Genomic DNA, 12381 nt, shown 5'->3' with positions numbered 1-12381 from the left:
TTTATGCCAAGTGTATCAATGTTCAGGAAAGTGATACACTTGTGTTTCACAAGAGGATTGTATCAGTAGTAGCAATGATAGGATCACATGTTACAAGTCGTCAGAAGTATAAAGTCACACAGATACAAGGTCACTAACTACCGCTAACACACCGTTTACTCGGTATTATGCCGGATTACAGGATAGTTTACAAGATGTTGGTAACGTTAATCTGACATACAAAACAAACGTGTTTTACTAGTGGATTTATTAAGACGTGCATGTGCAACTTTACATATTCACCAGGTTTTAAAGTATGTAAACCCAAAGTGAAATCTATTATTAGTTTTAAATGAGTGAAGTTCCCGGTGCTGCTGGTTTTCAGCATCAAGGACCTTTAACATCATGTTTGCTCTGTCTGTCATTGTATGGGTTCTGGAGGACATGCCTGTCTTTGTGCTGGACTCTGAGTAGCGCTTCTCAACTGTTAGTTTATCGTTGAATGAAAGGACTGCATTTACTTGAACCTTCTCAACATGTGACGGCTCTTATGTCAATAGCAGTACTTTAGCCGGCATGTCATACACATTTCCACTTACACATTGTGAATTAGGCCAGCACATTTATTTGACAAATTGTAGAGAATATCACCCATCCTCCCACCTGTGGCAACTATACCTACACGGACTATGACAAAAACCATGTAGGCAACATGAATGCACCTGTGATTTTTTAAAAATTAAAAGTTGACATATAAGTTGACCTATGAATTAAAGAACACAAGTGCAAGCTTGACATTCAACACATGCTCCCCTAGTTCCAGAAAAGAGCACCAACCAATCAGTTCATAGCCTATCTGATGGAAACATTGTTGAGCCGTAGAGGACAAGCTCTACCACGGAATTCACAGGAACAGAACCTCGCTCTCTCTCTGTGTTTCAACCTTAACAATGAGTTTCATTTTTTTATTAACTCCGAACATATGATTCAAAGATGTTTGTTTTACACTGTCAGGGCATCACATAAATATGAGGATTTTTCCTCTTTAAATGGACTGTAGGAAGTGATTTTTTTTCTACATAGAAAAGAAAGCACCCTGGGCTACATTGGACGCAGTCCAGCTGCAGGTTTCTTGCAGAGCCCTTTGATTTTTACAGTTACTGGGCTCTGCTCATTGTCATAGTAATGCATAATGTATAAATTATCACTAAAGGAAATGTTTATAGCTTGAAAAGTAACTTGTGTATGAAACACCCCACTTTGTTCTAACCATCGGAATCATAAACGCTAAGACTCTTCTGTTAGCTATGAGCAGGTAAACAGCAGCTGGTTATTTACTATCTTGTGTTTGCTAACTTTTCCTATATTCAAATGCACTGAGTGGACAAAACATTAAGAACACCTTCCTAATATTTAGTTGCACCCCCTTTTGTCCTCAGAACAGCCTCAATTAATCTGGGCATCGACTCTATAAGGTGTTGAAAGCGTTCCACAGGGATGCCGGCCCCTGATGACTCCAATGCTTCCCACAGTTGTGTCAAGGTTCCTGGATGTCCTTTGGGTGGTGGACCATTCTTGATACAAAACAGGAAACTGTTGAGCGTGAATAACCCAACAGCATGGCAGTTCTTGACACAAACCGGTGCGCCTAGAACCTACTACCATACCCCGTTCAAAGGCACTTAAATATTTTGTCTTGCCCATTCACCCTCTGAATGGCACACATACAATCCATGTCTCAAGTATTAAAAATCCTTCTTTAACCTGTCTCCTCCCCTTCATCTACTCTGATTGAAGTGGATTTAACAAGTGAGTCAACACTCTTCACCCTTCCCTTGGCTTCTCTGGCTCTGTGGCTCACAGTGATGAGGTAGATGTTCTTTTTCCCCTAGGGGATGGAAGGGAGGGGACTTCCTTTAGTGCTTTCCTCATGTAAACTTCAGGCAATGGGGCCGGCCTGTGAAAATTTATAGCAAGATTTTTATCTGGTTTATGTGAAGGCAAAAAGGAATCAGACTTGCACATTTACAGCACACTTCACTCCACAACATACTCTTATAATCATGTTCACACACAAAGGTGTACCCTTATGTCTTATTCTCATGCTTCAGCACACTCTCTCTCTCTCTCTCACACACACACACACACACACACACACACACACACACACACACACACACACACACACACACACACACACAGTCCATCTGAACTGAAGAGGGTGGTGTGTATAAGGTAAACACAGACTTCTTCTCTCCCAGGGGACTTGTAGGTACTTCTCTTCTCTCTATGTTTGCTCTCTCCATGTCTGCTCCTCATTCCAGTCAAAGAAACAATCAGGTCAGGAATGCTGCACCACTGCAACTCAACCGTCACTCAGCTAAAAGTAATCAACCTTCTACCTTTGTTCCATTGAGAGATTCAGCATGTTCAGCAGCATTCCTCCAACCACCACAGCTGTCTGCCCTGTGTGTTAGCTAGCCTGGACACCCACAGCTGTCTGCCCTGTGTGTTAGCTAGCCTGGACACCCACAGCTGTCTGCCCTGTGTGTTAGCTAGCCTGGACACCCACAGCTGTCTGCCCTGTGTGTTAGCTAGCCTGGACACCCACAGCTGTCTGCCCTGTGTGTTAACTAGCCTGGACACCCACAGCTGTCTGCCCTGTGTGTTAGCTAGCCTGGACACCCACAGCTGTCTGCCCTGTGTGTTAGCTAGCCTGGACACCCACAGCTGTCTGCCTTGTGTGTTAGCTAGCCTGGACACCCACAGCTGTCTGCCCTGTGTGTTAGCTAGCCTGGACACCCACAGCTGTCTGCCCTGTGTGTTAGCCAGCCTGTCTGGCCCTGATTGTGTGCGTGCAAGTCTAGCCAGCGAGCTGTCCGTACCTTGGACCCTTCACTTAGAGATCAATCACACTGCTTAACTTCTCCCCACAGCCCTGCCAGGCTGGCACTGGGCCCTTTTTGGAGCTGCATGTCTATATCCAGACTAGCATACAGTATGGGAATTCTGTCTGATGGAGCTGCATGTCTATATCCAGACCATCATACAGTATGGGAATTCTGTATGATGGAGCTGCATGTCTATATCCAGACCATCATACAGTATGGGAATTCTGTATGATTGAGCTGCATGTCTATATCCAGACCATCATACAGTATAGGAATTCTGTATGATGGAGCTGCATGTCTATATCCAGACAAGCATACAGTATAGGCAGTATAGGAATTCTGTATGATGGAGCTGCATGTCTATATCCAGACCAGCATACAGTATAGGAAATATGTATGATGGAGCTCCATGTCTATATCCAGACCAGCATACAGTATAGGAATTCTGTATGATGGAGCTCCATGTCTATATCCAAATTAGCTTATGGGCATTCTGTATGATGGAGCTCCATGTCTATATCCAGGCCAGCATACAGTATAGGAATTTTGTATGATGGAGCTCTGTGTCTATATCCAGACTAGCATACTGTATGGGCATTCTGTATGATGGAGCTCCGTGTCTATATCCAGACTAGCATACTGTATGGGCATTCTGTATGATGGAGCTCCGTGTCTATATCCAGACTAGCATACCGTATGGGAATTCTGTATGATGGAGCTCCATGTCTACATCCAGACTAGCTTATGGGAATTCTGTATGATGGAGCTCCGTGTCTATATCCAGACTAACATACAGTGTAGGAATTCTGTATGATGGAGCTCCATGTCTATATCCAGACTAGCTTGTGGGCATTCTGTATGATGGAGCTCCATGTCTATATCCAGACTAGCATATCGGCAATCTGTATGATGGAACGTCTCATTTAAGTCTTTCTTCAAAAAGAGATTCCTATGTTAATTACTACAGTCAGCTAAATCATACCCAATTTTGAGTTTCCATCCCAATATTATACTTTATATACATCACAGAACACTGAAATATAACAAAACTGATTGACATTTCAGAACAACAAAAATGGTGTATTAATTATGAAATTATTCAAAATATTAAGAGCATTTCACCCATGAAGCCACTAGGTAATTTGACTGCAGAAAAGGGCTACTGCGACGGCATACATAAATACTAGAAACAACAGTGGGTAGTGGCTGAGGCGGAGTATCATTAATTCAGCCTGCATCCCTAGAGAGACAATAGCTCACTTAATCAGGCTGGTATCATTCAAGTCAAATCTGGGGCCCCCTGCCGCCCTGCCTGTCCCTCTTCTGGAGAATGACAAGTGGAATATGAGCCCCAGTGAAATGAAGGGATGCTGTTCCTGCTGTGCCCTGATGCCCTCCCTGTGCCCTGGTGTGAACTAGAACATGTTGGAGTAGATTAGTATATAATAGATTTCCTCTCCCTCTGCAAAGGAAGCTTGGAATTGCAGATCACCAAGAGGTGCAAGTTATCTGGGTTTTACTTTTCTAACTAATCCCATACAGCTCAGTGAGAAGGCTCCTGGTCCTTAGCAGGAGGACAATCTATAGCAGTGTTTTTATTCTTCACTCTGATGTTCCCAAGGTAACCAGAAAAACAAAATCGAGAACATGTATTGATCTAATCCTTTTTCTTTTTCTTCTTGTTTAGTTTCCCGGTCATTTCATTTCACAGTTTATATTTTCAAACTGATGTCCAACTGTTTAGTCAATCTCCGAACAAAGGTGTTCATCCAAAATTTGTCAGGATGAGCAGATTTATTCTACTGGGTCAAAGTTGAGAAGTTAAATCCCTCTTACAGTAAATTATGGAGTTCACTTTGAACTGCCATCCTCTACCAGAGTAGCTGCAATTGTATACAATAATTCCTAATAGAGATGCCAGCCTTCTACACTCAGTGTATGTGATTGGCAGTATTCTACAGTTCACAGTATGGAGTAGGTTGTGGTCTCTGTAGTGTGTGCGTCCCTGGGCAAGAAGCGTCTATCCCACAGTGCAGCAAACAGATCAAACACTTGACTGCTGTGATCAAATCTAAGTGGCTGCTATGCTGTAGTCAGTGGTAAAGAGCCATTATTACTGAGTTAGAGCTGCGTTGGATGTCTTTAACACATCTTTGATCATCCAGCGCTAGTTTGAATACAGAGCAGGTAAAATAAGGCAGGTATTTGTTCTTATTTGTAAACTTGGCCAAGTAGCGCTATTGGATTCAGGAAGCCTGAGTATGTTTTAGATTGATTGTATTAAAATGTCAGTCTTTTCAAAGGTATTTACAATACACACACTACTAGTGAAAGTACAGTAGGCTAAATATCTGATCTGAGCTCATTGATGTCATAGGTTGTTTTGTTTGTGTAATTGTAATTGTGGAGATTGAGGCTACCATTTCAACACGATAGATCATGTGAGCATTCATACATGAGGACAAACTGAAGACCATGAATAGATGAGATGTACTGTAGTCAGCCTTGGCTTGAAAGACCAACATCCAGCCATATGACCTGGTTGGTGAAAAGAGCGGTTAAGTGTTAGGTGTTAAGTCAGGATGAGAGTCAGAGAGAGAGAGCAGTGGAGAGTGGGCAAAAGAAACATCCCAGTCAAGCGGAAGGAAGGTCAGACAGACAGACAGACACACGGCGGGGGCTCTGGCCTATGGCAGCGTATGTGTTTCTGTAGCCCCATTCTTAGTATATAGAGCTTAGGGCCTGGCCCGTATCCACAAAGCATCTCAGAGTAGGAGGGCTGATCTAGGATCTGTCCATACAATCATAAAATATCAAAATGATCCTAGATCAGCACTCATACTCTGAGACACTTTGTGGACACAGGCCTAGGACCTGAGGGGCTGATATAGGGACACAGAGAAAAAGAGGATCTGCCCCTCGAACAAAGTCATGTGTTTCCAGAGCATGTGATCCATTAGGAGCAGTGTCATCTTCCGTTCAGTCTGTGGTCCTTTCTGTGGGTAGGTGGTAGCACTTGTTGGGTTAAACACTGCAATGTGGCAGCAATTTTGGTTTCTGCTAAATTCCGGAACATTAGAGAGTTTGAGTTTTTTTGAAGGTACATTTCACGGCCAATTTCTAAGCAGGAATCACCTTTGGTTTGGTTGTTTATGAAAACATCTCCTAATGAGACAGTGAGTCTACATTACAGTGAAATATTTAATTCACTTCTGTGTAAGCAATTTACTCCAGAGAAATCACTCATTATATGGTTTCCAAATGGTCTTTCTTTATCATCTGTTTGATGAATTTCTGTTTTGCACGTTTAAAATGTAATTTAGTGAGTATGATTTTTAATGTAATGGTATCACCCATAATTCTGCCAATCCAGGATTTTGCTATATTAATTTATTAGAGTAAATTACCTTACCTTATTGAATATTGCCTTACCAGTATATGAATATCATTCTGAAACCCTTGGTTGGAAATAAAATCCAAGATGCCATTTAAATGTGGTGTCTGTCTTGACCGATGCAACTGGCCTCATTAAAATTATACCCATGTTTAACACGGAACTCAAACCAGCACACACGCCATCGTGCGCCATTGTGCATAAATGTATTTTGTCACCCCACACCAAATGTGATTACGACATGCAGGTTAAAATATCAAATCAAACTCTGAACCAATGACATTAATTTGGGGACAGGTTGAAAAGCATTAAACATGTATGGCAATTTAGCTAGTTAGCTTGCACTTGCTAGCTAACGTTAATTTGTCCTAATTTGTCCTGGGATATAAACATTGAGTTGTTCTTTTACCTGAAATGCACAAGGTCCTCTACTCCGACAATTAATCCACACATAAAACAGTCAACCGAATCATTTCTAGTCATCTCTCCTCCTTCCAGGCTTTTTCATCTTTGAACTTATATGGTGATTGGCATCTAAACTTTCATAGTATTACCACGACGACCGGCAAAACAGTTCGTCTTTCAATCACCCACGTGGGTATAACCAATGAGGAGATGGCACATGGGTACCTGCTTCTATAAACCAATGAGGAGTTGGGAGAGGTAGGACTTGCAGACAGATCTGCATCAGAAATAGGAATGACTTCTATTTTATCCCTTGGCAACGCAGACGCTCGTTGGCGCACGTGAGCAGTGTGGGTGCAGTAATTGAATAACATGGATTCCTAAATGTATTTTGCAACGCTCGCACACGCGACGTGTCCGGTCTGGTCAGCATGTTAGACATTAAAACCACAGGCTTTAATTGGTCTTTGGGTTAATAGGATTCAAATTCTGCAAAACATCCCTGAAATTGAACTCCATATGAAACAGTTGATTAAGAAAACATCTGTGGCCCTAAACTTGTCAAAGTCAATTGATGGCATGACTAAAATGTGCAGCTCGTTGGTTTTAAATCATCATTCTTTATCGTCTCGATTCTTCAACATGACACTATTTCAGTCATCCATTAAAGTCTAAATGTCTGCCTATATGCCAATCTGGTGTATCTTCAAGTTCTCATGATGCCAGATGGTGAAAGGGAGAGTTGTCATCTCAAGTAGGAGTCTCGCTGTCTTGACTCAGCCTTACATCCCACTTGTTCATGTCACATCGTATAATTGAAGGGGTATAGTTGTATACTGAACAGTGTATCTGTATATGGTCGTTATAAAGCACTCTGACTACATTATAGCTTCCTCACTAATCCTGGTTGACCATGGCCCTTAGGGAACCAGTTAAGGTTTCACTGTAGTTCCACTCCTGTATTGCTGCCAACAACAACCTCAGAGAAGAGAAAGTATGGCTCATCTCCTCAGAGCCAAACCCAATGTACTGTCATCCCAGAGCTTCATGTTAACCAGACTGCTTGAACCTGGCAGTAGAGACGTGCTGCTCTTTTTATGTGGGATTTAAGTTACTCAACAATACCTCTCTCCGTTCCAGGGTTGGCTATAATTTCAGCAAAACAGTGAATCCTAAATGAAATATATTGTTATGCACTTTCTGTAATCTGTGTGCTGTGTGTGTCTTAGGAATGTTGATACATCTCAGAATTTTGAAGCACATTGAATGATAACCCCATGTCACTTTGAAACTGATGTTACATTCTGTGTATCATTTCAGGTATGCTGCCCTGCATAATGGAAACCACATTGAACAGGAAAAGCAGTCATTGCAAAGAGAGGACACAGAGTCACAGGAGTCCTGCTTCTGACAACCACAGACAGATAGACAGTCAGACAGACACCTTCCCATGCAGGCTGAGACAGGGACTGGGTCAGAACCATCCCTAGAGGGGGTCATTCTAAAACAGCCTCTCCAACTGAGAGAGAGCCAACTCGACAACGTCTCCGGACTTCATTCTTAGTAGCAGGATTTGATTATGGACTGTGGAACACTACAAGGTGAACAATGTTGCCAAAGCTATTTGATATGAACTTGGTTTTAAGATATGTCCTTCCATATTTCCTGTGCTTAGAAAAGGAAGGAAAACACTCCAAATCTCTCTGATCCACTATAGCTCCGTTAGAGCGAGAATGTTTCAGTAAGGCTTAGTGTCACTTAGAATGAAGCATTAACTTGAAATGTTCTAATTTAAAACATGTAAAGGTCTCTTATCTCTCCCTGTCATTGGTGCCCTGTACTCAATCACTAGCAGCCTACTTTCTCTTGATGTTCTGCACAATCTTCAAAAGCCGAAAGGGATAGAAAGTAATTGAACACACCTACGGTAAAGTATGAAGTAATTCAGCTCTTGACCGACTCTTGATGAGTATTATTAGCTGCTAAAATATATAAAGGATCCGTCCCTTCCCTCTCATGACTCATCTCTCAGATGTATACAAGGATGGACCATGCAATAAGATGGACATATTTCCATGAAAGCTTTTAAAAAGTTCTGGTTGCTGGAGTAATCTTGGTCACAGTATTTTGCCTCCTACTGCTGCTGTGTGGTAGTACACTACTGTACTCTGTACAGTACGTGTGTGCATACTTGAGATCATGTCCTCTGCTTTTTGAAGTGCTGCTCTCAACATCACATGTGTTTAGTCCAGTCCACAGTAACATCCAATGTCTTATACATGACTAACAGTAGCCTGTAAACATGTGCCAGAATGTACTCACATTTTCATTCATTTTATATTCATAAACAATCAAAGGTATCCTTGAACTGTATACGCAGCACTTCAGTCAATGTTTACTTGCACCTGAAATGTAAACATTGGCTTTTTCACTTAGGTTATTTTCCTGTGCAATTTCAGAGCAAACCAATCCACTTGCTGAGTCCTTCAGTAGGCTACCAATGAGGTCTAGCTCATGTAAGGTATTCGCCACCAAAGCTAGCATTTAATTTTCTATGAGTCACCAAATAGAGGACCAGTGGTTCAGTTAATTATATTTTCTGTCCAAAGCACTGGGAATATTTACTTTCAGTAAGCAATGTAAAGAGATCAACCAACAGACATACCAACTGTATTTTCCCCCACACATCCATCCTGTTAAACACACATTCAATTTAAACTAAATGACCCTGTTGGTTGAACTTCCTGATGAAATGTCCAACCTTTGTAGATATCTGCTTTTGATTGGCTAACAGTACGGTCCTCATGTTTCTGTAATGCATAGAATGTAGATGACCATTCAGATGTCTCAGAGTGGGGTGTTGACGGCATGGTCAAGTGTGTTACACAGTGTCCAGAAGCATTAAGCCATTAATCATTACATTCGTCCCGTCTTCCTCCTTACAAAACTGAAACTTCAGTCACACACTCCTTCATCCTGTCCTTGGATTCAATCGTTTCCCTGGAGATTCATGAGAAGTAATAATAACAATGAATTTTATTTTAGGAATATTTAGTACTTAGGAAGATTTTGACAGTTCTGCTATTCCAGAGGGTCTTGGTCGATACAAATGTTCTTGTTTTTTCCTGCAGTAACTGACAGCTAAATGTATTTAGAATATATAGGCAGAGCATTTACAGTGCTATACCCTCCCGCTACAGACATCAAAACAATGTTTTTTTGTTTGATTTTTAAAATTCTCCTTTTAAAAAACTATTTCACTCACTGTGACCTCTTCCTTAATTGAAGCACTAGCACTTTTGTAAAATATAGATGATAATGTAAAAAGATTATTCCATAGTCTTCTCATCAGTTGATTGTCCCGAGACCAACATGATGTAAACCATGAATAGGTATTTTGATCACTTAAGTTATTAACGTTCCTTTTCATTCATCCTGAGGATTTAATTTAATTTTTTATTTTATTTTTGGTGATACATTCAGAAAATTTCTGTTATGTCATTTAAAAAAAAAAGATGAATATAAAAGTAACCACAATGTGTATAATCCATTCTAATTATATAAACATCTTCTCAAATGATTCCTTTTGTGCGTAAGACCGTGCACTTTGTACAAACAATGCAACATAATGTTTGTCCGTGAACTATCTTAACATTTCATTTGTATATTTTATTTTGCGTTTGTGTTTTTTAGGAAGTGAATTCAGCCAATGAAGCAGATTATGCATCGTTCTGTCAGCATAATGAAGGCTTCTGTTTCTGAGATTTTAAAGTTTAAATAGTGATGTATTTTTCTGCAAAGAGTGTAAAATGAGTCTGTGTCTGTTCAGTGAGCAATTATAATGACTTTATATTCTCCATTCCAGTAGCTCTGCTGGCCTATCCTTCCAGCACAGTATAATGGTAAAGGCTGAACATGTATGCTACCATATACTACGACTGATGCAGTCTCATACAGCTGTTGATTGAGCTTTGTGATGTTCAAGATGTTTATAAACCTTGTACATCACAACATTCTATTGCCACTTTTCAGTGGACGTGGCCACCATAATAATTTCAGCCAAGCTAAGAAGTGTGTCCCATCAGGTTTTGTTTGTGATAATAGGTACAGGATTCTGCATACGCACTCCCCCGGGCCTGGCGGTTACCATGACACCTGGAATATAAAGCTATGTGATCGACATGGTACATTATGTGTTGGTGGTTGAAAGTCCAGAATTAGAATACTGCTTGTAGAGATTTAAAAAGGACAACCTCCTGTGTTAATAACACACCTTTCATGTTTACTATAGTACTTTACATGCAAGAGGTAGATTTGAAAGGAGAACCATCCACTAGTGCGTATTTGACAGCTGATAATGGGAAGTATGGTAATTCATTGTATCTTCTGCTTTGTCCAGTAGGAGCTCCTTTTAATCCTTTGTGGATAACATACACGTACGTAAAAGGTCAAAGTGATGATATATTCAATGATTCACCTGTTCGTTAGTGATCAGAACCACAGGCATCTTCTAGTCCCTGTGGTGTATTCTAACACCCCCAGACTCTGCATACTCAGGAAATCTGAAGCCCCATTTATACCTGCAGCTAACATGCATCCTTCATCCTGATCTTGTCCGTTTACACTTATAAGATATGATCAAAGCCTTTGAACCGTCAATACCTGTCTGGAAATGTGGGTACAATCAGAATGTGGAGATGATCCGGACACAGGACGCATGTTAACACCTATAAATGGGTCTTGAGAGAGGCTGAGCTTTGAGGTCAGTTGTCAAGAGGCGAAAGGCAAGGGACTGCACCTCACATAGAGCTACAATGTAATAGGCAGATCAAGTCAATCGTACATAACTCATCTGGGGAGATATTAGACAATGAGGAAGAAAAAAATGAAATGTGCAGTTTCAACAAACCATTTTTGTTAAGCCAATTTAAAACATATTTTATTTTATTTATTTTAAATCTCACACATTTTAAATCTCAACAAAGCATTGCCTTTTAAAAGTTGATCTAGATTCAACATCGTCATAGAAAGAGTTGTATCTCAAAGCCATACATTCCCTTACGGTTTGGACATTTTGGTTCAATCCTTTTTCCGTTTTCGTCATTTCGTCACCGTCACCACGGCTCTTAGGGTGTCGCCTCTGAAAGCTGCCCTGAAGGCAGAGCAAGCTCACAGCATGAAGTTACAGTAAATCTCCCAACAAGGTGGTTGAAGAATAAACTTTTGTAATAACACTCAGTATTTCTTTTGATGGAAGAAAGATGGGTCACTATTTTCATGTACTCTGGCTTCTTCTCTGTCAGGGAGCTATGATGTGGATGACTTTTTCTGTTGCTATGTGACAGCTTTAATAAATGATAATGAATGATAATTGAAGACGGAGAGACGTTACTAATCCCTGGCGTCAGGTTTCCTTTTGGCGTCACCTGGCTCTGATAGAGAGCATGCTAGTCATTTACATTACAGATAATAATGTCCTTCAAACACTCCATAAACAATTCCTGTTAGCTCCAAATGCTAAGCATTCAAAGTCTCTCCCTCTCTTTCCACAGAATCAGTGAGGGAGGGATTGGCTGCCTGGTTTGTTATATAATAGTGAATAGAGCAGGTAACATAGGTTGGGACCTTTTGCCCTTTTCCCATAAGCAATGGCCCTCAGTTCCAGTCCAGTTAGAATACAGCCTGTTGATTCAGAAAGCCGGAGCTCATTTC

At 40.9% G+C, this 12381-nt stretch overlaps 1 protein-coding gene across 2 annotated transcripts in view; it reads left to right on the top strand.

Annotated features, from left to right (window-relative positions):
- The window catches only part of htr4 (5-hydroxytryptamine receptor 4), a 124757-nt gene extending 112687 nt beyond the window's left edge, over nt 1-12070 (top strand). The window contains exon 8 of one of the 2 annotated variants that reach the window (XM_024429013.2): nt 7990-12070. In XM_024429013.2, the coding sequence (XP_024284781.1) occupies nt 7990-8080 (91 nt within the window). In that variant the 3' untranslated portion in view covers nt 8081-12070. The remainder of the gene's footprint in view (nt 1-7989) is intronic. The other variant, XM_024429014.2, reaches the window with a different exon arrangement.
- The last annotated feature ends 311 nt before the right edge of the window (nt 12071-12381 follow it).

This window comes from Oncorhynchus tshawytscha, linkage group LG08 (genome assembly GCF_018296145.1).
Source record: "Oncorhynchus tshawytscha isolate Ot180627B linkage group LG08, Otsh_v2.0, whole genome shotgun sequence".
NCBI classification, from domain to species: domain Eukaryota; kingdom Metazoa; phylum Chordata; class Actinopteri; order Salmoniformes; family Salmonidae; genus Oncorhynchus; species Oncorhynchus tshawytscha.
The sequence above is the reverse complement of the archived record's forward strand: the minus strand, read 5'-3'. Positions and strand labels throughout refer to the sequence as shown.